The sequence below is a fragment of the Aquarana catesbeiana genome, linkage group LG03 (genome assembly GCF_042186555.1).
Source record: "Aquarana catesbeiana isolate 2022-GZ linkage group LG03, ASM4218655v1, whole genome shotgun sequence".
NCBI classification, from domain to species: Eukaryota; Metazoa; Chordata; class Amphibia; order Anura; family Ranidae; genus Aquarana; species Aquarana catesbeiana.
In genome coordinates, this window is record NC_133326.1 from 131802410 (window position 1) to 131824010 (window position 21601).

The 21601-nt window shown below is 44.8% G+C and overlaps 1 protein-coding gene across 1 annotated transcript in view; it reads right to left on the reverse strand.

The window, feature by feature from the left end:
• Positions 1–7589: 7589 nt before the first annotated feature.
• LOC141131694 (protein tyrosine phosphatase domain-containing protein 1-like) overlaps positions 7590–21601 on the reverse strand; it is an 88374-nt gene continuing 74362 nt past the window's right edge. Inside the window, exons 12-13 of the mRNA XM_073619256.1 lie at positions 14452–14562; positions 7590–8541 (exon numbers count right to left, since the gene is read on the reverse strand). Of these exons, the coding sequence (XP_073475357.1) occupies positions 8374–8541; positions 14452–14562 (279 nt within the window). The 3' untranslated portion in view covers positions 7590–8373. The remainder of the gene's footprint in view (positions 8542–14451; positions 14563–21601) is intronic.

The window sequence follows — 21601 nt, forward strand, 5'->3', positions numbered from 1 at the left end:
TGGTGGCTGGTGCCAATATACAATCTCTTACAGTTCTTTAAAGGCTGTTTGCATTAGAAAAATTTCCTGACACTATGGGGATGATTTACTAAAAGAGATGTGCAAAATCTTGTGCACCTCTGCATAGAAATCAGTTTCCAGGTTTTAGCCCTCGTTCACATTGAATGCTGCTTTGAGACCATGCGACTTCATCTGAAATTGCATGATTTCAAAGCCACATGTCAGTGCAACTTCAGGTGTGACTTGGAAGACATCTGTGTGGCTTCATGTACAGATGTCTATCCATAGGTGTGCGCAGACTATTACACACAAGCTCAAACACACATGCGTGTCTGTGTGTGTGGGACACACCCTCACTAATGTAAACAAACATTTTAAAATGTAATAAAATGTGGTTGGTGTCAGTAGGGCAGTGGATGGTGTAGTAGGGCAGATATTGGTGTCAGTTGGGGGTAGTGGCAGTAGTTTTTTTTTATATATATATTTTTTATTTACAATTCTTTTAGGAGCCCCACTGGGGGCTTTGGTGAAATATCAGGGGTCTAAACAGACCCCAGATGCCTCACTTTTGCAACAAAGAAAGGGGCTGAGGACAGGGATTCCACAGCCCCTTTCTCCGCAGCATCAGCTGCACTGGACAGTGTATGAAGGGGAAATGCTCTGTACTGAGCGGCTTCCTGTTCATTTACAAACTGAAGCATAGTAAACACAGTTTACTATACTTCAGTTAGGGATGAACACAATGAGTGATCTATACCAATCTCTCACTGTGCTCATTCAGAAAAGGATGTGGCCAGTAAATGACAAGGACCCAGGCAGCAGGGGGAAACTATGCCGCACGGGGGTGATTAGGGTGCTCCCAGGCACAACCCCTGTGCATGCCTATGTGTCTATACAAGTCATATCTGAAATTATTATATTATTATTATTATTATTATACAGGATTTATATAGCGCCAACAGTTTGCGCAGCGCTTTAAAACATGAGGGCAGACAGTACAGTTACAATACAAATCAATACAGGAGGGATCAGAGGGCCCTGCTCGTTAGAGCTTACAATCTAGAAATCACCAAAAGTAGTGCAGGAACTACTTTTTCAAATCGATGCGTCACACAATTGCCGATAATAGGGTGCGACTTGTAATGACAAGTTGTTCCGGTGTGAACAGGGGGCTTATTCGCAAAGCTTAATTGAACAAGCTGAAGTTAGAAGCTGATTGGCTACCATACACAGCTGCAACAGATTTTGTGCTCTCTAGTTTTAGTAAATCAACCCCAGTGACCCCTGTGAATCCCTTCCCTGGTCTACCCCAAACAAAAAGGACAGAACTTGATCAAATAATTTTAATATATTATAGAAAAAATGCATTTTATTGTAAAATCCAGCTTGTTTGTTGACAGAAAATAATGTGATCACAAAATGTAATCTAATAAAATTGCAACAGTGAAATAAAATCAGAAATGGTAATATTTTAGCTCTCTTCTAAGAACAAGTTAAACACAAATGTAGAAAAGGAAAGTGGTAATACTGTGTGTATCCTGTCATACTCTGTATTTTAAATACGACAAAGGTACCTGAATTAATAATTTATAATGTTTATTTTGTTAAATAAAGTTTTAAAGAATTAGAAAATGAATTATATTGTGGAATTGTGTTTGATTTGCTATCAATAGCCTTCCGCTTCTGATCCTGCTAATGTTCCCATAAAATGCACTCATGCATTCGGTTCTGATTAAAAAAGCAATTCTTGGCAACAAATGAAAGTGCTAGTGCTATCCGGAAAACACTAGTGCTTTATAATCATAGAGCTTACTCAGTTAACTAATGTGAGCTTTGTGCAGTCAGCTGCAGCAAGACTTCAAAAAGCACCTCACTGGGTCATTGGGTATACACCTCCTAAAGTCTATGCAGACAAAAATCAGGTTTAGGCTAGGTTCACGCTATGCCGGCAGCCATGTTTGCGGGGGGTGGGGGTGGGGGGTTGGGGAGGTCCCTGTACCTTTTCCAAAATTGCAGCAGCAGAGAAACCACATAGTACTATGCCAGTCCCAGCACGGGAAACTGCGGTGTGGGTTCCAGTGTGTGGGTGGCATCCTTATGCCTCTGCTAACAGCAGCGCATCTTTGATGCAAAACAAAAAAATCATTGCGCTGCAGCCAGCACACCAAGTATAGGACACACTATAGCAATGAACTATAAAATCCAAAAATTGCAGCGCTTAAAATAAGAGATACAAATGAATTGACATACAATAATCCACAAAACAGAGAAATAAATGTAAATAATCATATAATAGTCCACAGTGACTTCTGTGAATAATTTCCACCAGTGAGTTCTTCAAAAGCTAATATATGTGATCTTCCTCTTTAAATCCACAATAGGTGCAAGCAGACATCAACTTGTGCTCCCCCAACCACTCTGAGGCTTACCAGAGAAGTTTACAAACGTTTGGTATTAACATCAATATGCAGCAGCGTGAGATGGGTTAGATCACAGGTCCGCTTTAATCCTCCATGCAATCAAGGCCAAGTACATGGCATAAAAAACAAAACAAGACAACTTCCCATAGTGTAAGTCCGATGTAAATTTAATTTAAAGTAGGTTAAAAGCACTCACATAAACTACAACTCCCAGAATCCTTGAGGATGCGTGTGCATGTGCAATAGTGTCACAGCCACTGGCTCTGCCCTACGCATTTCAACATACGTTACGTCATCAGGGGCACCACATTTTTTTGATGCAGGTGCGGGAAAGCAAGTCCCGCACCCGTTTAACGTGTGAACCTATCCTAAGATCTTCCTTGGATGCGTTAGTGAACCTGGTGATGTAGGAATCAGAGAGAGGAAGTTATAAAACACAGATTCCAGGATGTATAATCCCACTGTCCTCACAATGATCTGGTTAGAAGGTTTGTGAAAATCTTTCTGCAGTGAATTACACAGACTTTAGAACAAGGAAAGGTGAATGAGCTTCCTGTTTTTAGCACAGCTGTGTTATTTTTTTTATAGCAATAGTGGATCACAAGTGCTTTTGCCTATTGCCTGGGATTGCTCTGTAAGCACATACTTTGGGAGCTCTTCACAGATGATTCCATCTCATTGAACTGGGAAAATAGAAGAAAATATATTGGCCATGTTAGGGTTCATGTACATAGACAGCATACTCAGAAGTAAGTTGTATGCTTTTGTGTCATTTTGACCTGCTTGTGAGTTTGCTATAATCAGCTTATCAATTGCTTCAGACTGCTTCATAGACCTTTGAGTGTTTTTATGTTCATTATTGACATGCATGAGGAAGAAAAGCAGTATGTGTACATAAATCCTTTAGGATGGTGTGGGACTTAAAGTCTATGGTGCTGCAGCTACAAAGCTATGAGTACTGTGGTGTGATCTTTAGTCATTTTATCATAAGACAATGCAAACAGCATCACTACACAGGAAATAATAACAGTTCAAAAATCTGAGGGCTTAAAGCTAAATCCTAAATAGATATTGAAAACATCAGTTAATACAGTTATGAATTCAATAACTAAAATACTGTATGTGTTTTTTAAACGCAGCTAGTGTAAGTACTTTTTTCGTAATAGCAGCCTCCTATAGCCCTGTGTACAGCTAGACTGAGAGATGGAAGTCCAGATTTAGGAGCCAATAAGGCTCTGCTGCAGCGCACATGTGACCTTCTTCTCAGCGCAGTGCCCACTGGGAATGAAGACCTATCTTCCTATCTCTGGGCGTGTCATATGTCACATGACAGGTAGACAGGAAGAAGGGCAGTGTGCCCTCACTTCCCAACAGCGCCACACTGAGATTAACCTCCTTGCATCCACGCTATAGCTGAATGACGGCCACAGCGTGGACCTACATTGCTGGGACGCCGTCATATGACGTCCTCCCATGCTTGAACTGCCTGCGTGCCCCCTGGGGAGGTGCGCGCAGAGCGCTCTGTGATCACTGAGACTCGGCTGATCACAGATCGGAGTAAGGGGCTGGCCCCTTACCACGTGATCAGCTGTCAGCCATTGACAGCCGATCACGTGATGTAAACAGAAGATCGGTAATCTTTTTTTTTTTCCTGACAGCGTGAGGAGAAAAAAAATGATCACCGGCTTCTGTGAAAGGGACATTGTTCCCAAAAAAGGAAGAGCTACAGCCACCTCATCTGTGCCCACCAGTGTCACCTGCCAGTGCCCACCAGTGCATATCAGTGCCACCAATCAGTGCTCACCAGCGCATATCAATGTCACCAAGCAGTGCCACCTATCAATACCCACCAATGCCACCTATCAATGCCCACCAGTGTTACCAAATCTTTGCCCATCAGTGCCTACTACTGCCACCCATCAGTGCCCATCGCTACCACCCATCAGTGCCACCTATCAGTGCCACCCATTAGTGCCACCTCTCAGTGCCCACCAGTGCCACTTATCAGTGTCCATTTGTGCTGCCTTATCAGTGCCCATCAGTGCCGCCTATCAGTTGCCATCAGTACAGCATATCAGTGCCACCTCATCAGTGCAGCCTCATCAGCGTACATCAATGAAGCAGAAAAATTACCGTTTGCAAAATTTTATAACAAAATATAAAACTGTTTTGTTTTTTTTCAAAATGTTCGGTCTTTTTTAGTTTTTTTAACAAAAAATTAAAAACCCAGCAGTTATTAAATACCACCAAGCAGAGCCAAGTGCTAAGAGATAGAAAAAAGTGTTTGCAAAAGCAGCTGTCTCCTTGCTAGCAGTGTTGTCAGACGGCCGCAGAGTGAGGAGGGGTGCCCTGTCTGACTTCACAGCTAGCCTTAGGTAGCACCCAGAAAGTTGGGAGATGCAGAGCTGTGTCTTGGCCTAGGCCGACAAGGCCTAGGGCGGCACTTTGCGGGGGGGCGGCGGCTTTTTGCCGCCCCCCCCCCCGCACGAAACCCCCCCACACCTGTACTCCTCAAGTCCCGTACATATACAGCCTCCCGCAGCTTGCCTTGCTATGTCATCATTGTCATGTGCAATTGTGCACTGAACTCAGCACTTGCCGGGCGTGTACTTGGCGGAGGGGGGGGAGCGACTGCCGCCCCCATACAACGGACCGTGAGTGACCGTCAGTGTCACTGGCTGGCCAATACCTGTGGTGCACAATGCACTTACTAGTAGCTTAAATGACAGAGGGCGAGGCGGAGCCTAATGCTCCGCCTACCCACCTCCGCGCGGCATTACACGTTCTCGGGGAGACGGACGGGGACGGGGCTCTCTGTAACCACTGCCAGAGAGCCCAGAGAAGGAGGAGCGAGAGGAGGACAGCGGCGGGAACGGCTCAGGTAAGGATGAGAGCGAGTGAATTATCCCCGGCCCAGGTCCTGGATATATATAAAAGGATTGAGTGTCAGGAGTCAAATTTAACATCTTGTATACCCAGTCAGCTTTAGTAATGCAACCACTGTGCCCTCAAACGCAGCACTGTGCCCTCAAACGCAGCCACTGTGCCCATCAATTGCCACCACTGTGCCCATCAATTGCCACCACTGTGCCCATGAATTGCCACCACTGTGCCCTCAAACGCAGCCACTGTGCCCATCAAACGCAGCCACTGTGCCCATCAAATGCAGCCACTGTGCCCTCAAACGCAGCCACTGTGCCCTCAAACGCAGCCACTGTGCCCATCAATTGCCACCACTGTGCCCATCAATTGCCACCACTGTGCCCTCAAATGCAGCCACTGTGCCCTCAAACGCAGCCACTGTGCCCATCAAACGCAGCCACTGTGCCCTCGAACGCAGCCACTGTGCCCATCAATTGCCACCACTGTGCCCCTCAAACGCAGCCACTGTGCCCTCAAACGCAGCCACTGTGCCCATCAATTGCCGCTACTGTGCCATCAAACGCAGCACTGTGCCCATCAATTGCCACCACTGTGCCATCAAACGCAGCACTGTGCCCATCAATTGCCACCACTGTGCCCTCAAACGCAGCACTGTGCCCATCAATTGCCGCCACTGTGCCCTCAAACACAGCCACTGTGCCCATCAATTGCCGCTACTGTGCTCTCAAACGCAGCACTGTGCCCATCAATTGCCACCACTGTGCCCTCAAACGCAGCCACTGTGCCCATCAATTGCCACCACTGTGCCATCAAACGCAGCTACTGTGCCCATCAATTGCCGCTACTGTGCCATCAAACGCAGCACTGTGCCCATCAATTGCCACCACTGTGCCCTCAAACGCAGCACTGTGCCCATCAATTGCCACCACTGTGCCATCAAACGCAGCATTGTGCCCATCAATTGCCACCACTGTGCCATCAAACGCAGCCACTGTGCCCATCAATTGCCACCACTGTGCCATCAAACGTAGCCACTGTGCCCATCAATTGCCGCTACTGTGCCATCAAACGCAGCACTGTGCCCATCAATTGCCACCACTGTGCCCTCAAACGCAGCACTGTGCCCATCAATTGCCACCACTGTGCCATCAAACGCAGCCACTGTGCCCATCAATTGCCGCTACTGTGCCATCAAACGCAGCACTGTGCCCATCAATTGCCACCACTGTGCCCTCAAACGTAGCACTCTGCCCATCAATTGCCACCGCTGTGCCCTCAAACGCAGCACTGTGCCCATCAATTGCCACCACTGTGCCCTCAAACGCAGCACTGTGCCCATCAATTGCCACCACTGTGCCCTCAAACGCAGCCACTGTGCCCTCAAACGCAGCCACTGTGCCCATCAATTGCCGCTACTGTGCCATCAAACGCAGCCACTGTGCCCATCAATTGCCGCTACTGTGCCATCAAACGCAGCCACTGTGCCCATCAATTGCCGCTACTGTGCCATCAAACGCAGCCACTGTGCCCATCAATTGCCGCTACTGTGCCCTCAAATGCAGCCACTGTGCCCATCAATTGCCGCCACTGTGCCATCAAACGCAGCACTGTGCCCATCAATTGCTGCCACTGTAGGATTTGCAGCAATTTCTGTGCATTTTCTACACCTCATCAGTGTCGCACTCCGTTCATGCAAACCGCTGCAGGCATCTATGTTAAAATAATGACACCACAAAAGCTGTTTACAAAACGCAGTGCGACTTGCTGAATTGGACTGCATGGGTGTCTGATTTCAGCATGGCAAAAAAAGGTGCATGTACCTTTTTTGTGCGGGTGCGGTGCAATTTGAACCATACAAAATGAATGGGCTCAAATTGCACTGTAAAGAACGACATGTGATTTGAACAGGAATGCGGTGCGATTCCTCTCCAAATCTCTTGTGGTTCCCCGCACCGCATCAGTCTGAACATGGGCTGAAGATCAATTTCATTGCAGTATCTGCAGCCTCAGAAGTTGTGGAGTACATGTTTTTTATTGCTTCTTAAAAATATGTAAATGCCTTCATTTCCAATGTATGTGCATAATACAAGTACTTTTGGTCTGTCCTCACAGGGTGGTACTGTGGACAGTGCTGTCTGTCAGCCTAGGCCAGTGATGGTGAACCTTGGCACCCCAGATGTTTTGGAACTACATTTCCCATGATGCTCCACTACACTGCAGAGTGCATGAGCATCATGGGAAATGTAGTTCCAAAACATCAAGGGTGCCAAGGTTCACCATCACTGGCCTAGGACAACAGGGCCCAGGCCTAGGTCGACACTTTGCAGGAGGACGGCAAAAAAATGACCAGTGACTGGCCAGACCGGGTGCACGTAATTTAATTGGCGGAGGCATTTAATGTACTGCAAAGTGCTCCATGCTATAATTTTAGGTTAATTAAAGTTATCTAAGTTATTAAAAACATCATCATCTCAGTTTCATGATGGAGTGATTGATGCAAGTATGGAGTGAATGGTGTGTGATTTTTTTTTTTGTGCTAATACAGAGAGGAAGAGGTAGAGCTCTAAAAAGAAAAGGTGGAGCCTAAAGAGGAAGGGGTGTGGTTTACAGATGACAGGGCGTATCTTAAATAGGAAGGGGTGTGTCCTTGACAGGAAGGGTGGGTCGTATTTAAATTAGGGGTGCATGAGTTTAGTCAGGCCTAGGGCAGCACAAAACCTGAATACACCACTGGGGAGATGTACTTTCTCCCCTGGGAAACAGAACACGTTAATGGAAGTGAGACTTTTTCTTCAATCTTTTTTTCTAAAAAGCAACTGCTGCTGTTGATGCTACTGATTAACAATATGCAAGTTATGATTTTGCACACAGTTACAAGCCTGACTGGTGAGGCAATACATGTGTTTCCTACTGGTGATAAATGAGGCCATATCTGGTTTATATTCCATGCACTGTTTTATCAAGAAAATGTAAACATATAGTAAATACAAATGCTTGCCGTCTTTGTTAAATATGAATACATATTTCTTGTGATTTGTGCACAAGCACTACACTACTATACAGGTCACTATTAACTGCTCTTTTCTTCACTCTTCTCTGTATTTTGCTGTACATGTTTTGCTGTATCTGTTGCTTTGCGTTGTGCCCGGGACATGACTCCCTGAGCTCTTATCTCTTGTACAATAGAGCGAAGCTGCAGGAACAGTACTGGAGGCAAATGTGGCATATCAGGTGGCTGCTGTGAAAGGAAATAAATACAATGTTGAACATAAGAGAGACACAGGAAGGACTGGCTTGATTTAGGAGACTAGTGAACACTGTCCTGTAGATTGCGAACCAAAAATTACATCTATTTTATCCATGACTTTAAAGGGATTCTCTTGGAATGTCCAAATGATTTTTCACATCCAGTGCCCCTGTTTTCCCTAGGCCAAGTGTTTTGAGTTTTAGTTTTCACCTACTGGTGATGTATGACAGGGGGCTCCAAACTTTTTAAACAAAGGGCCAGTTTACTGTCCTTCAGGCTTTTATGGGGGGGGGGGGCGGATTGTGGCCAGTGGGAGCAGAAAATGCCCTTAACATCAGTGGAATTGGTGTCAGTTGGAGGAGTAGTGCCCCAAGGGCCGGATAAAAGGCAAACAAAGGGCCACAGTTGGCCCTTAGGCCACAGTTTGGAGACCCCTGATCTATGGTATTGCAACATGTGAGCTCCAGAATATACACATTGTAACATCAGCTTGAAAAACAACATAAAGAAATATTGTTTATGTTTATGAGAAGGTTGTGCTTAAAGCAGAGCTCCACCCAAAAGTGGAAGCTCCGCTTGTTTGTTTCCTGACCCCCTCTGCTGGCACCTTTTGGGGGGAGCCGATACCTGTCAAAACCAGGTACCCGCTCCCACTTTCAAATAAGATCGCAGAAATTGTTGTGCGCCGATCTACGCAATTTCTGGCCCCTCCTCCTTCCCCCGCTGCCTTCTGGGAGACACACAGGTCCCAGAAGACAGCGGAATCATTCAGAAAGCGCAGCGCAACTCGTGCATGTGCAGTAGAAAACAGGCTGTTATCTTCACTTCCTTTTTACCTTAGTGAAGATACCAGCGCCTGCACCCGGAGCCGATGGATGGATCAGCTTGGGGTGCCGACATTGCGGGATCCCTGGATAAGTGTCCTATTAAAAGTCAGCAGCTACAGCATTTGTAGTTGCTGACTTTAATTTTTTTCCCCTGGCTGGAACCCCACTTTAAATTGTATGTTACTCCAAGATTTCATTTTTCGAATTTGTGTCTGTGTTATAATGTACATATATTAAAAAGTATCCTGTTCTCTTTGCATTGCTTCATTTGTGTGAAATACCTGGAGATCCTGCCAGTCCCTCTGCTTTTAAACTTCAAACTAACCACACTAGGCATGGAAGCACATCCATCCCAGCGCAGTCAGGATTCCTTTTTTCCATTCTACTTAAAGCAAAAATTAACTCTCTCAATGAACATTGGCTATTTTAAATCCTTATGTTACTAGCCTTAGTAAATAGATAGAAATGTTTATTATGTTTACTTGTTTTAACCTTTTTTTTTACAGTTCTTTGTGGCTTCCTGGTTTCTGGCCTAGGCAAAAAATGATGTCATACCTTCCAGGAGTCTTCACGGGCATTTTTTTTCTTTCATCTGGAGGAGGGGCTTTTTCAACTTAAGCATACCCTCCTGGCTGAATGCCTGAGCTAAGGGTAGATTAATTCCATAAGGTATGTGCTACATGAATTACCCGCTCTTACTCAGGATGGCCAGGCTAGGAATGTTAGGGGGAGTTTGCTTTGAATATTAAAAATTAATTAAATAGTGTTTTCAGTTTGTGGTGCTCAAATACAGTTTGGTTCTGCTTTAAGAGCACAGCCTGCCTGTTAGCAAATGTTACAGCTCTTTAATTGTTACCCCTCCTTAGTGATATAATTGGTGGAACTCATATAATACCAACTGTGGGTGGGGCCCATTTAGAACAGGGTAGGTGAACACGACAATCTTGATCTTGTAAGTCTACGCTGAAGTTGCCACAACGAGTCATGTGCAGGGCTAACTCCCAGGGAGAGAAAGTCAGAACACTTGGGGAATGATGGAGTCGCCTTGTCTACCCCTGACCTTCTTCTGTGGGTCCATAGCTTGGTATGTTTGGCCTCGGGGCCTTTGTAGAATTCCTCTAATGTGTGTAGGAAAACACTCCCTGGCAGAAAGTAACATCGTAGAGTGTGCCCAGCTGGAAAGGATGCAAAATAGGACAATTTGAGAGCAAGCAGTATGCTAATGGAGAGACCTTGCCAAACCCTGACCCCCAGTTGCAGGTCTATCACTCGATGTAGGAAGGTCCTGGGCTCAGGAATTTAGCATAGTATTGAGAATCTGTCCTGTCTCTGTGGGGCTTCTGAGAAGAGGGAGAAAGGGAAGATGGCTGAAAATGTGTACTTGTGCGCTGCACTGATAAAGACTGCTGCAGGATGAATGTTATTACTAATGATGTTCTGCACTAAAGATTCTGCCAGTATGTTCATGTATTATTTGGCGGAGTATTATTTGCAGTAAAGTGCTGAAAATATATCTAAGAGTGTACATTCCTTTATTCTGAATACTAAGGTCTCTGGTCAGGGATGTAGTGAGCGGGACTATGGCCGGAGGAAATGTATCTAAGATGGTGGATCCAAAGACAAGTATATGGGGTCTCTATCCAAGAAGAAGCAGGGTAGAACCTGTGACAGCATGGCACCAATTGCTATACCAACCCAGGTCCCCTACAAGTCTGTACTCCAATAGTCAGTCTGCTGACACACACTACCATGCACAGCTCTTCACTGGGAAGATCAGTGTACTGCTGTTTCTCTGTCTTCATACTGACACACCCCCTGCAGTCTCCACCCCAGCTTAAAAGGCCCCTTTGCCTTCCATTTCTATGTCAAACTGAATGGGTTATTTTACAAGGTAAGGGTTCACTTCTACTTTAAGGCATGTCTAAACCCAAAACATTCATTGAGGGACACACAGGATTCAGAACCAATTGGATTTTTCTTGCACCCATAGGAAGATTTGAACACTGGCAACAAAAAACATTGGTATGATCCCTCACACTCTAACACTCTGTTCACATGTTCAATGCATTTTACTAGTTGGATGTTCAAGCCTCACATGATGCAAGATTCAGACATAACATCCTTCAGGTGGCTTTTTGAGCTGCAGGCCATTCCATTTTTTCTGTTAATTATTTTTGGATCTGTTGTTTTTTTTGTTTGTTGTGTTGCCTATCCCTCTTTTGGACTGCTTTTGGACATCCCATAGTCTCTGAATCCTATGTCCCTCAATGAATGAGGAAGAAAATTGAATTTTTTTACTCACTGTAAATTTGTTTCCTTAAAATGATTTAAGGAACACAGACTCCACCCCTCTGTGTTTATGGTCTTTCTCTAGGCACTGCTTATAGCAAAACTGAGGCATGTTGGAAATTGAAGGGGTTATGCCAGGCTGTTCACTGTTTTTTGTTCGCTGGTATCCACAGCCTCCTATAGACAACAGTATACCCCAATCATTTTCAAATCCTGTGCCCCCCAATGATCTCCAGAAAAGGATTTTACAGTAAGTACAAACATCAATTTTTTTTTGTTTTGGATAGGTACGGAATGGTTAACACTCTTGTCCTAGAAACAGAACACCAAGTGAGAGGAAATGAAAGTGAGAAAAATCTCCACTGTATTTTCTCTGTATTCCTGTTTTAGTGATATCTGTGAAATTTTGGATTTCCCATTACATTCTTTTATGGTAACATTGGTCACCGGGACAAATAGAATGGGGATTCAGATGTCAAAGCGAAGCTAATAGAGGGTCTAACCATTAACATTAAAAAAAAAAATTGGCTTTAGATGCACTTTTTAGTGTCCACCTTTTTCCTTAAAGGTGGACTTAGCCTTTTTAGACTAAGTCCACCTTTAAGGAAAAAAAATAATGCAAATATTTTTTCAGGAAAAAGTGAGCATTTATTATTTTTCCCACAGGATCCTGCAAAGCATTGCACCCACAATCAGTGGTGTTTAGGAATATATTACATGTTACAGCCTAAATACAGGTGTAACATATGACATGTTCCAAAAAAGTTGAACTTAGCCTTTAAAGCAGAGTTTCACCCAAAAGTGTAAGTTCCACTTTAAGGACTCCTTACCCTACATGCCACATTTAGCCTGTCATTTTTGGGGGGGGGGGGGGAGTGGGTAGCTAGCTTTGACAGTTACCCAGCTCCCACTTCCACTCGGGCCACCTAGGCAATTCGAACGGAAGTTCTCCTCTGCCCCTCCCTCCCTACAATCTTCTGGGACACGTCATAGGTCCCAGAAGATTGCCTAGCCATTAAGGAGGCACAGCGTGACTCGCGCATGCGCAGAGAAGCCGCAAGCTATCACAGCCGGGTGTCCACACTTGTGATGCTGGTGCCAGGGGGAGGCGAAGGAGAGAACCGAGGATTCGGGCGGCCGCATCGCTGGATCGTGGGACAGGTGAGTGTGTTTATTAAATGTCAGCAGCTACACTTTTTGTAGCTGCTGACTTTTAATAAACACAAAAACGACTGGAACTCCACTTTAAATAGAATTCTGTAGATTTATGATAGATATTTGCTAGTTTTATGCATTAGAGAGTACAGCAGCTGCAAGTTTCATGCCCATTTCCCCCACTACTAAAAGGCTGGATCTAATGCTTTCGTTGGCAACCTAGTGTTATCTAGAGCCAGCCATTAAATACTGACAATGATTTCTTACCACCCCACTCTTACTGAATAATGACAAATAGGATCTGGCAGTACGTCCCCTAAAGCATTATTTCCATCTGCAATGTAACCTCATTGTTATGAATGAAGCACAAGACAATCATTTTGTCATTTTATTTGAACAAAGTGAGGCATTGTGCTGTTCAAATGTCATGCTGAATGCTCCTGTTTGTGCATCCCCTGCACTGCAATGGTGTTCAGTGCATAAAAAACTTTACTTTGCACAGGGGTTTGGATAAATTACAAGGAGTATGTGTTCATTTGGCAGCCTGCAGAATTTTTTTAATGCTAAACCATTCATGATAATGACATACCCACAGTGGTTGTGTGCAATGCATGTCTGGGGCCAAAGCTGAAGGCCTCTGGAGCCCCCTCCCTAGGGAAAGAGAGCCTTGACTGATGGGGGCATGGCCAGGTGCCGGACAAGGGAAATGATTGGGGGTGGGATGGGCCTGAGCTCACGGAACGTGTTCCCCAGGGAATTCTGGGTCTTTCGGAAGAATCGGATGGAAGAGCTGCCCACCCTCCCGCCCCTTTTTTCCTCTGTTACGGTATGCACAGCTTGCTGCGGTTTCTTGACCTTGCCAGCATTTAAAGTTGCTGTAATGGGCTATGTCCTTAATGAAAAATTGGAAGTAGGCTGTCTGTCCAGCACTTATGGTAAGGACAGGCCCCGTTACCCCCTTTTGGATTTAAGTGCTCACAGTACGACTGTGACTGGCACTGGTTAAATGTGTTTACATGTTACGTGTTGGTATTTAATAAAGCTGTGGCCTTGCCCTTTCCAACCGAATGGTTGTAAGTGTTTTATTTAATAGGGTAAAAGGGCTAGGGTGGTGGGGGATTTGATCCCATTGGGTTACATTAATTGGGACCTAGACCCATTGCACCTCAGCAGTCATGTGATCCAAATTATAGCTATTGTTAAAGCTCTGCGGATTTCAAAACAGGATTGTAATATGTATCATGACCTCTGAAGTCCTAAAAGAATTTGTTTTGGGAAAATTTAGGTTCAAGCTCATAAAAGTCCACATGTTTAATATTTTGTATTTATTTGTATGAAACCTTTATTTTACCAATAACATTTTTTTACAGGGTGCTTCTGTAATACTCAGTTTGGAGGGAATTTTGAGCTTTCTGATGCAATTGTCTAGCATTTCATGTTAGCTGCAAATGGTATGTATCAAAACTATGCAGTAATTCCTGTTTTAGAAGAAATAATTGATGCTGAGAATTCAGAACGCTAAACAGTTATCCATAGCCATAGCCCTTAGCATTTTTACTGCAATAAATAGAAGTAGCTGACAGGATATTTTGTTTGCAAAATCTCTTGCAGAATTCAGGGCGTTACCTACCTTTGTCAATGCTCTGATGAGTCGCTTTAACACCATCTCTTCTAGGGTACATGGCAGGGAAGGAAGTTTGCTAACACACTGCAGAAGACAACATAATATCTCCCCCTGACTCTGGAATACACAAACAAGAAAATTGTTTTTTTATATGATCTAGAAAGAGGCAATGGAGAGTACACTGTTTAATGCTGATGGAGTGAAGGAGGTGGTCATGACAGCAGGACAGGGACTTTGGACCAGAAATTAATGCTGGATGGTGGGAGGGATATACTGGGAGCATAGAGTTATTGCTGGATGCATGGGGACTGATGTAGCCAGAAAGGGAAGCACTGTGAAGGGGGTTAGGGAGTCATGGAGGGAAAGGGTGGGAGATATTCAGCATGAGAATGGTGGTGGGGTGGCCAGGGAGCAATGCATTGTGTGTAGGGTGGAGGTAAGCTGGCTGGGGAGGGACACGCTATGAGGAAGTGATGAGATAAATGGGAGAAATGTCATGACATGTAAGGAGGAAGTTGCTGGGTAGGTTTGCACTGCAAGAACGGGAAGGAATGCCGTGTGAACTGAAAGGGGTGTGGGCAAAATTATAAGGTGGCTAGGGAGGGATGTGCTGTTAGTGGTGGGTGGAAGTTATGCAGTGTGTTTGTGAATGTGTGTAGGCAGGTGCAGTTTATCCTCCCCTCTCTAGGTGGCATTGTGTTGCTAGGCCGCTGTACAGACAGAATGGAGGATGAGAGGAACATTGTTCTTCTGAAGCTTCCATAGGTGTCACCAGGAGAGCAACTGTCCAATTAGACCGGGCAACACAAGATTACCTCTGTGGTCATCTTTCATGAGGGTAGCGCAAATAAATAATATTGTCCCACTATAGTCAGCGCGCGTTTGCAAAGTGGCTAGAGTTGGGGCAGGATCCATGCTGGTGAGGGACAGTGCACTTAGCACCAGGGAGAGGTTCCTGATGAGGAAGGACAGAACAGGAATACTACTGCTTTCTTCGCTATCCTGGGACAAAGAACTCTGTCAGTCTGCCTTCACAACTGCTCTGCCTATCTGCCACCCTCTTCACTCAGTTGCTTCCCCAGTAATGTAAACATTGTTAAAGTGAAATGCTAAGTACTGGACCTGCGTTAAAGTACCGTTAATGCTGCTACAGGCTGTTATACCCAAATTGCTTGTATTACCAAGACTCTGAAGCCATAATGTTTTGGGATTGCTAAGCATAAGCAAGCACTTTGCTGCTGTCCACCACGAGTATTTGTTACTTCTTTTTTACAAAATAATAACAGTGCCGCAGTAACAACATGTGCCTTTACTGTATCTTGGATATCAATAAACTGGCCCCACCCACATCTGTGTCAGTAAAATATCTCTTCTATTTTATTGAACTGAATCTGCACAAGCAGTTTAAAACAAGCCCCCATTCATCTTTGTAGCTATAGGCATGCTGGAGAAATTCATCTTCAAAGTTTACAACAGAAGCACTAAAATCTTAGCTTTTTTTCTATGACAACAGCCTGTCTTCCTTCTAATGCAAACAACCAGTAGGAACTTCTAAGCTGTTAGAAAACCTGCAGAAACCGGACAGTCTTTATTGTGATCTTTGAGGATTTTGAGAAAGAATAACTTCACATTGTAGGCAGCAAGAAGGATGACCTGTTCCTGCTCCTTAAAGTGAAATTAAGCTCTCTCAATCAACATGAACTAGTTTATGCTGCTAGCATTAGTAAATAGATAGGAAGGTATATAAGAAGGCCAGTATGGTGGCCTGACTTTATGGGAGGAGTCCGGGGCATATTTAAGCAGCCCACTCATCTGTGGTCTTTGTTGGTTCCTGTGTGCGATTCGTTATGTCACTAGGCCGACTCTTCCAACTCACTCGGTGTTTGTGAGTTGCGTGCCCGAACTTCCAGAGGCTTTCGGTTCTCCGTTCGTGGTTTTTCGTAGATCGAGTTTTGCTCAACTGTCACAGGTAGGATTCGTATATAATTTCTCTATTTCACGCATCGTTGTTTGCCAGGTACCCCGTATCACCAAAATCCTGCTATGGAACTTACGAGTCATTCATTAAGTTTCCATATGCAGCCTTAGTTAGCCTCATGCAAAACCACAAACTCGTGGCTCAGTTTGTGAGCACAAACACCGAGCTGTTTTTCATCGGTTTCATTCGTACATTCTCGTACCTTGTTGTTACACCCCACATAGTTGGCCCATTTCACTTAAAAAAACACTATCATTTCAGTTATTTTAGTTCGCATAACCCTCTAAACCTCTGGTCCGAATCCAGTCACATCAGCGACTCACTGATTCATCCCGGCCAGTTTTGTCATGTCACCTCATGCCGTGCTCTGCAGTCCGGTTGTCAGTCACAATCACGGCACACCGATTCGGGTCTCTTTCATGGCATCCATTGTTACTTTGCACACCTTTCACTCCGATTCGAATCCAGTTGCATCTGCGACGCACCAATTCCTGACAGCTCGTTCTAGTCATTCAATCTCATTCCATTCCATGCTCCACAGTCTGGTTCATTGTCAGTCGCAATTGAGGCACACCGATTTGTGTTTCTGTCATGGCAATCATTCCATTAGTCTCATATACCCGTCACTCCGATCCGAATCCAGTCTCATCTGCAACACAACGATTCATGTCGACTCATGCTAGTCATTCCGTCTCATGCATTCCACGCTCCACAGTCCGGTTCCTTGTCAGTCGCAATCGAGCCACACCGATTTGTGCCACTATCATGGCAAGCATTTCATTTGTTACATTTCGCATACCCTTCACTCTGTATCGAATTTATTCACACCTGCGACGCACTAATTCATGTTGAATCGTGTTAGCCATTATTATTTCCTGTTCCATAGACAGGTTCGCTGTCGGGCGCTATCGTGACACACTGATTCGTGCCTCTGTCATGGCAATCATTTCGATAATTTCATTTCATATACCCCACACACCGATCCGAGTCCAGTCACTTTAGCAGCACTTCGATTCATGTCGGCTTAATTTGGCTCATTTCATTTCAGCACCCATATCAGATGCGTTTAAGCTGCTTTTTTTTTTTCAAATATAATTTTATTCAACTTCCGGAGAGGAAAAGACATCAGCATGACATTTTGTGTTTACATAAACATGTAGAAGCACGTGAGGACGCAGCCTCTATTAGTACACAAAGCAATCAAAGGCTCAACTGCTAACTATGTAATCATCTCGGTTCCATCGATTAGTTTGTCACTCCTTTGATGTACATTCCATGCTTCTAGTCACATATTATTACCTTGTCAGATACGTCTGTCCCTCTCCATTTCCGATTTTCTTAAAGATACAGAAGAGATTAGATCAGAATGAAAGGATGAAGATGAAGAGGAGGGAAGGGGAGAGAAGAGACAGAGTAGTAGGGGGAGGGGAGAGATGGAAGGAGAGGCCTTTAGATAGCTAGCTGGGGGGAAGGGGAAACAAAGCTGAAGAGAGGAGAGGGAAGTCTGTAGGGGGGGAATGAGGAGGCAGGGGAAGGGAGGGGGGAAAGACAAGCCCAGGGGCGCATGGAGGCACCAACCGCTACCGCCCTCATCACCACCAATCGCCCCAAATCTTAATTTGTTCTATTTAGTCTTTCCTCCTTGCTGAGCTGTATTTCTATTGAATTGGTTTTTTGTTCTTAATTATTAAATAGGGGTATCGCTCTCCAGAAGGGATTGGCCCTCAGCTGAGAAAATAAACATATTCCACTTAGACCATGTCCTGGAGAACCGTTCATTTTGGTTTCGGGCTGTAAGCACAAGATCTTCCATTTTTTTGATATCCTCCACCTTCCTAACCCACATACCAGCTGTGGGAGGTTGTTTGGATTTCCAGAGTAAGGGAATACACGCTTTGGCTGCGTCAAGAAGGTGACAGACCAATGACTTTTTATATGCCTTACCAGGAATATTGGAGGAATGTAGGAGAAAGAGGGCTGGGTCTGCCGCTATTGGGCGCTCAGTGAATCTTTGTGTCGTACTTTGGACAATCTTCCAGAATTGTCCCAGTGTGGGGCAACTCCAAAAGACATGTAGTAGAGTACCCCTTTCACCCTGGCATCTCCAGCAACTATCTGAGACAGATGGGAACATGACCTTTAACTTTGTAGGGGTGTTGTACCACCTGGTTAGAATCTTATAATTAGTCTCTTGCATCTTTGTGCATATTGAAGATTTGTGTGTGAATCGTAATATGTTCTGCTTTTGACAAGATGTGAAGGTACAGTGCAAGTCCTTTTCCCATGCTTCGAGACAATGCAAGGTAGGTTCCTCTAGTGGTGTATTTAATAATTGGTATGTAGCAGAAAGAACGTGGGACATTGGGCCCTCCTCCGAGCAATATGTTTCGTAGGTGGTCAGGGTGGAAGTGTAAGTACCAGGAGGGGAAAGTGACTTGAGAAAGTGAGAGAGTTGAAGAGCTCTCCAACAATCCAGACGGAATTGTCCGTCTGGGCTCATAAGTTCGGTCATGGTGGGCCATCGGTCATTCCTCAGAAAGTGAGAGGCTTGGAAGCAGTTTGACTGGCGCAGGAGGTGAAAGCTTGGGTCTGTGTATCCAGGTGTAAACTCTGGTGTTCCTAATATCGGGCGGAGCGGGGAATGTTGTGACGAGAGTCGGTACCGTGTAAATAAAAATGAGCACGTTCGTATTGTCAAACCTATTAGGGGATGATTCTTCACCTCTTTAGGTAAGATAGTGTGAATCCATGGTGTTCTGTGTAAGGGGACTATGCATTGGGTTTGTTCCATTCTAATCCATTGTTTGATGGCCTGATGACGATTCCAGTCGATTAGTCTAGTCATGTGGGTCGCATAGTAGTATTTGCGGAGGTCAGGTACTGCCAGACCTCCGAAAGATTTGGGGAGTGTTATCTGACGTCTGTTGAGTCTGGGTCTTTTGTGAGCCCAAATAAAGTCAGAAAATAGGGCTCTAGTTTGGGCAAAAAAGGAGGAGGGGATTTGAATCGGTAGTGCCTGTAGTAGATACAAAAACTTGGGTAATATACTCATCTTCAGGATATTGCATCTACCGAACCATGAATGTATACCTGTTTGCCATTTGGACAATAGAGCGCGAACCCCGGACAGTAACGGTGGAAAATTTAGGGAAAATATCTGTGAGATGTTAGGGGGAATAAATGTTCCCAGATATTTTAGGGCCGTCGAAGTCCATTTGAATTTAAAGTTGTCTTTAAGTGTTCGGAGTAACTCTGAAGGTAAACCCACACTCATTGCTTCGGACTTGTCAAAATTGATTTTCATATTAGAAATACTCCCATATGCTCTAAACTCCTGCAAAAGATTAGGAAGGGAGACCAGTGGCTTGGTAAGTGAAAACAACATGTCATCTGCATATGCAGCGATTTTATGTTGTGAGTCCCCCAGGGCAATCCCCGTTATGTCCGGGTTGGCGCGTATAGTACACAGGAAGGGTTCCAATGACAGGGCGAAGAGGAGCGGGGACAGAGGGCAACCCTGACGGGTTCCATTTTTAATCGTAAAAGGATCTGATAGGACTCCATTGGCACGCACTTGGGCCGTAGGGTCCATGTAGACCGAATTGATCCAATTAAGCATTCTATCGCCCAGTCCCACGTGGCCCAAAACCGCAGTCATAAATTTCCAATCCACCCTGTCAAAGGCCTTCTCCGCGTCTGTGCTTAAAAATATACAGGGGATCTTTTTTTTATTGACTACGTGTATTAAGTTAAGGACTCTGATTGTGTTGTCCCTAGCCTCTCTAGTTGGGACAAACCCAACTTGGTCTTGGTGAATTAAGGACGGGATATATTGTTGGATTCTAGTGGCTATTATTTTGGTGAAAATCTTTAGATCTACATTGAGTAGTGAAATAGGCCTGTAACTCCCGCATGCAGTAGCATCTTTCCCTTCTTTGGGTATCACCGTACTGTGTGCTGATAGGGTATCACGAGGGATTTTCCCTCCCGAGCCCAAGGAGTTGTAAAATTTGTGTAGGTGTTCTCCAAAGTATGGCAACATGAGCTTGTAGTATTGGGCAGTAAACCCGTCTGGGCCCGGAGCTTTCCTTAGTTTTATGGTACCTACCGCCAATTTGATTTCATCTATGGAGATGGGATCCTCTAGTAAGGCGCTGGACTCAGCTGACAGTTTAGATAGTCCAGATTTGGACAAATAGTCCTCAATTTGAGAGCGTACGGGGGCTGGTTTCTGTATGTTATAAAGGGAGGCATAAAAATCTTTAAATTCTCGTGCAATGCTTTTGGGGAGTGTAATTTTATGGCCTGAGGGCGTCCTAATGTGAGGGATGTAACTTGCCAGGACTTGTTCCTTTAATGAGTTGGCGAGGATTCTGCCACACTTATTTCCCGATTCATAAGTCACCCGTCTACATTTCTGTATTGCCGCTTTGGTGCGAAATTGCATTATGTCTGTAATTTTGGCACGCAGTAACAGGAGTTCCGCTTCCCCTGTAGGAGTCTGCGCATGTTTATGTTTAGCCTCAGTCCTATGCAAATCTTCTAATAGCGACGTCAGTTGTGCCGAGTGTTGCCTCTTAATACGTGCCCCATGCTTAATTAGGACACCTCGTAATACGGCCTTGTGAGCTTCCCACACAATACCAGGGTCACTATCAGGGGTGTCGTTAGTTTGAAAGTAAAAATCCAATTCCCTAACTACCTCTTTGTGGATCTCCACGTCTTGTAGAAGACTTTCATTCAGTCTCCAGGTCCTTGTTCTAGAAGTGAGGCTATCAGTTAAGGCATATGTCATTAGAACAGGGGCATGGTCAGACCATGTAATAGAACCGATCGAGGAGCTACGAATGGCATGCAGTTGGGCATGAGGGACTAGGAAGTAATCAATCCTAGAATAGTGTTTATGTGGATTAGAGTAAAAGGTATAATCCCGTTCTGACGGATGGAGAATTCTCCACACATCAATCAGTTGTCTCTTGTGTAGAGAGCGGGGTATACGTTTCCTTACTGCTGGTGTAATCGATGAGTGTCCGGATGAAGTGTCCTCAGCAAGGATCAGTGGAACATTAAAATCCCCCCCAAGAATCAATTGGCCTCTAGTGAACCCCTCTAGAATCTCGAGGGTCCTGGATATAAACTGATCTTGTTGGCTGTTGGGTGCATAAATGTTTGCCAGCG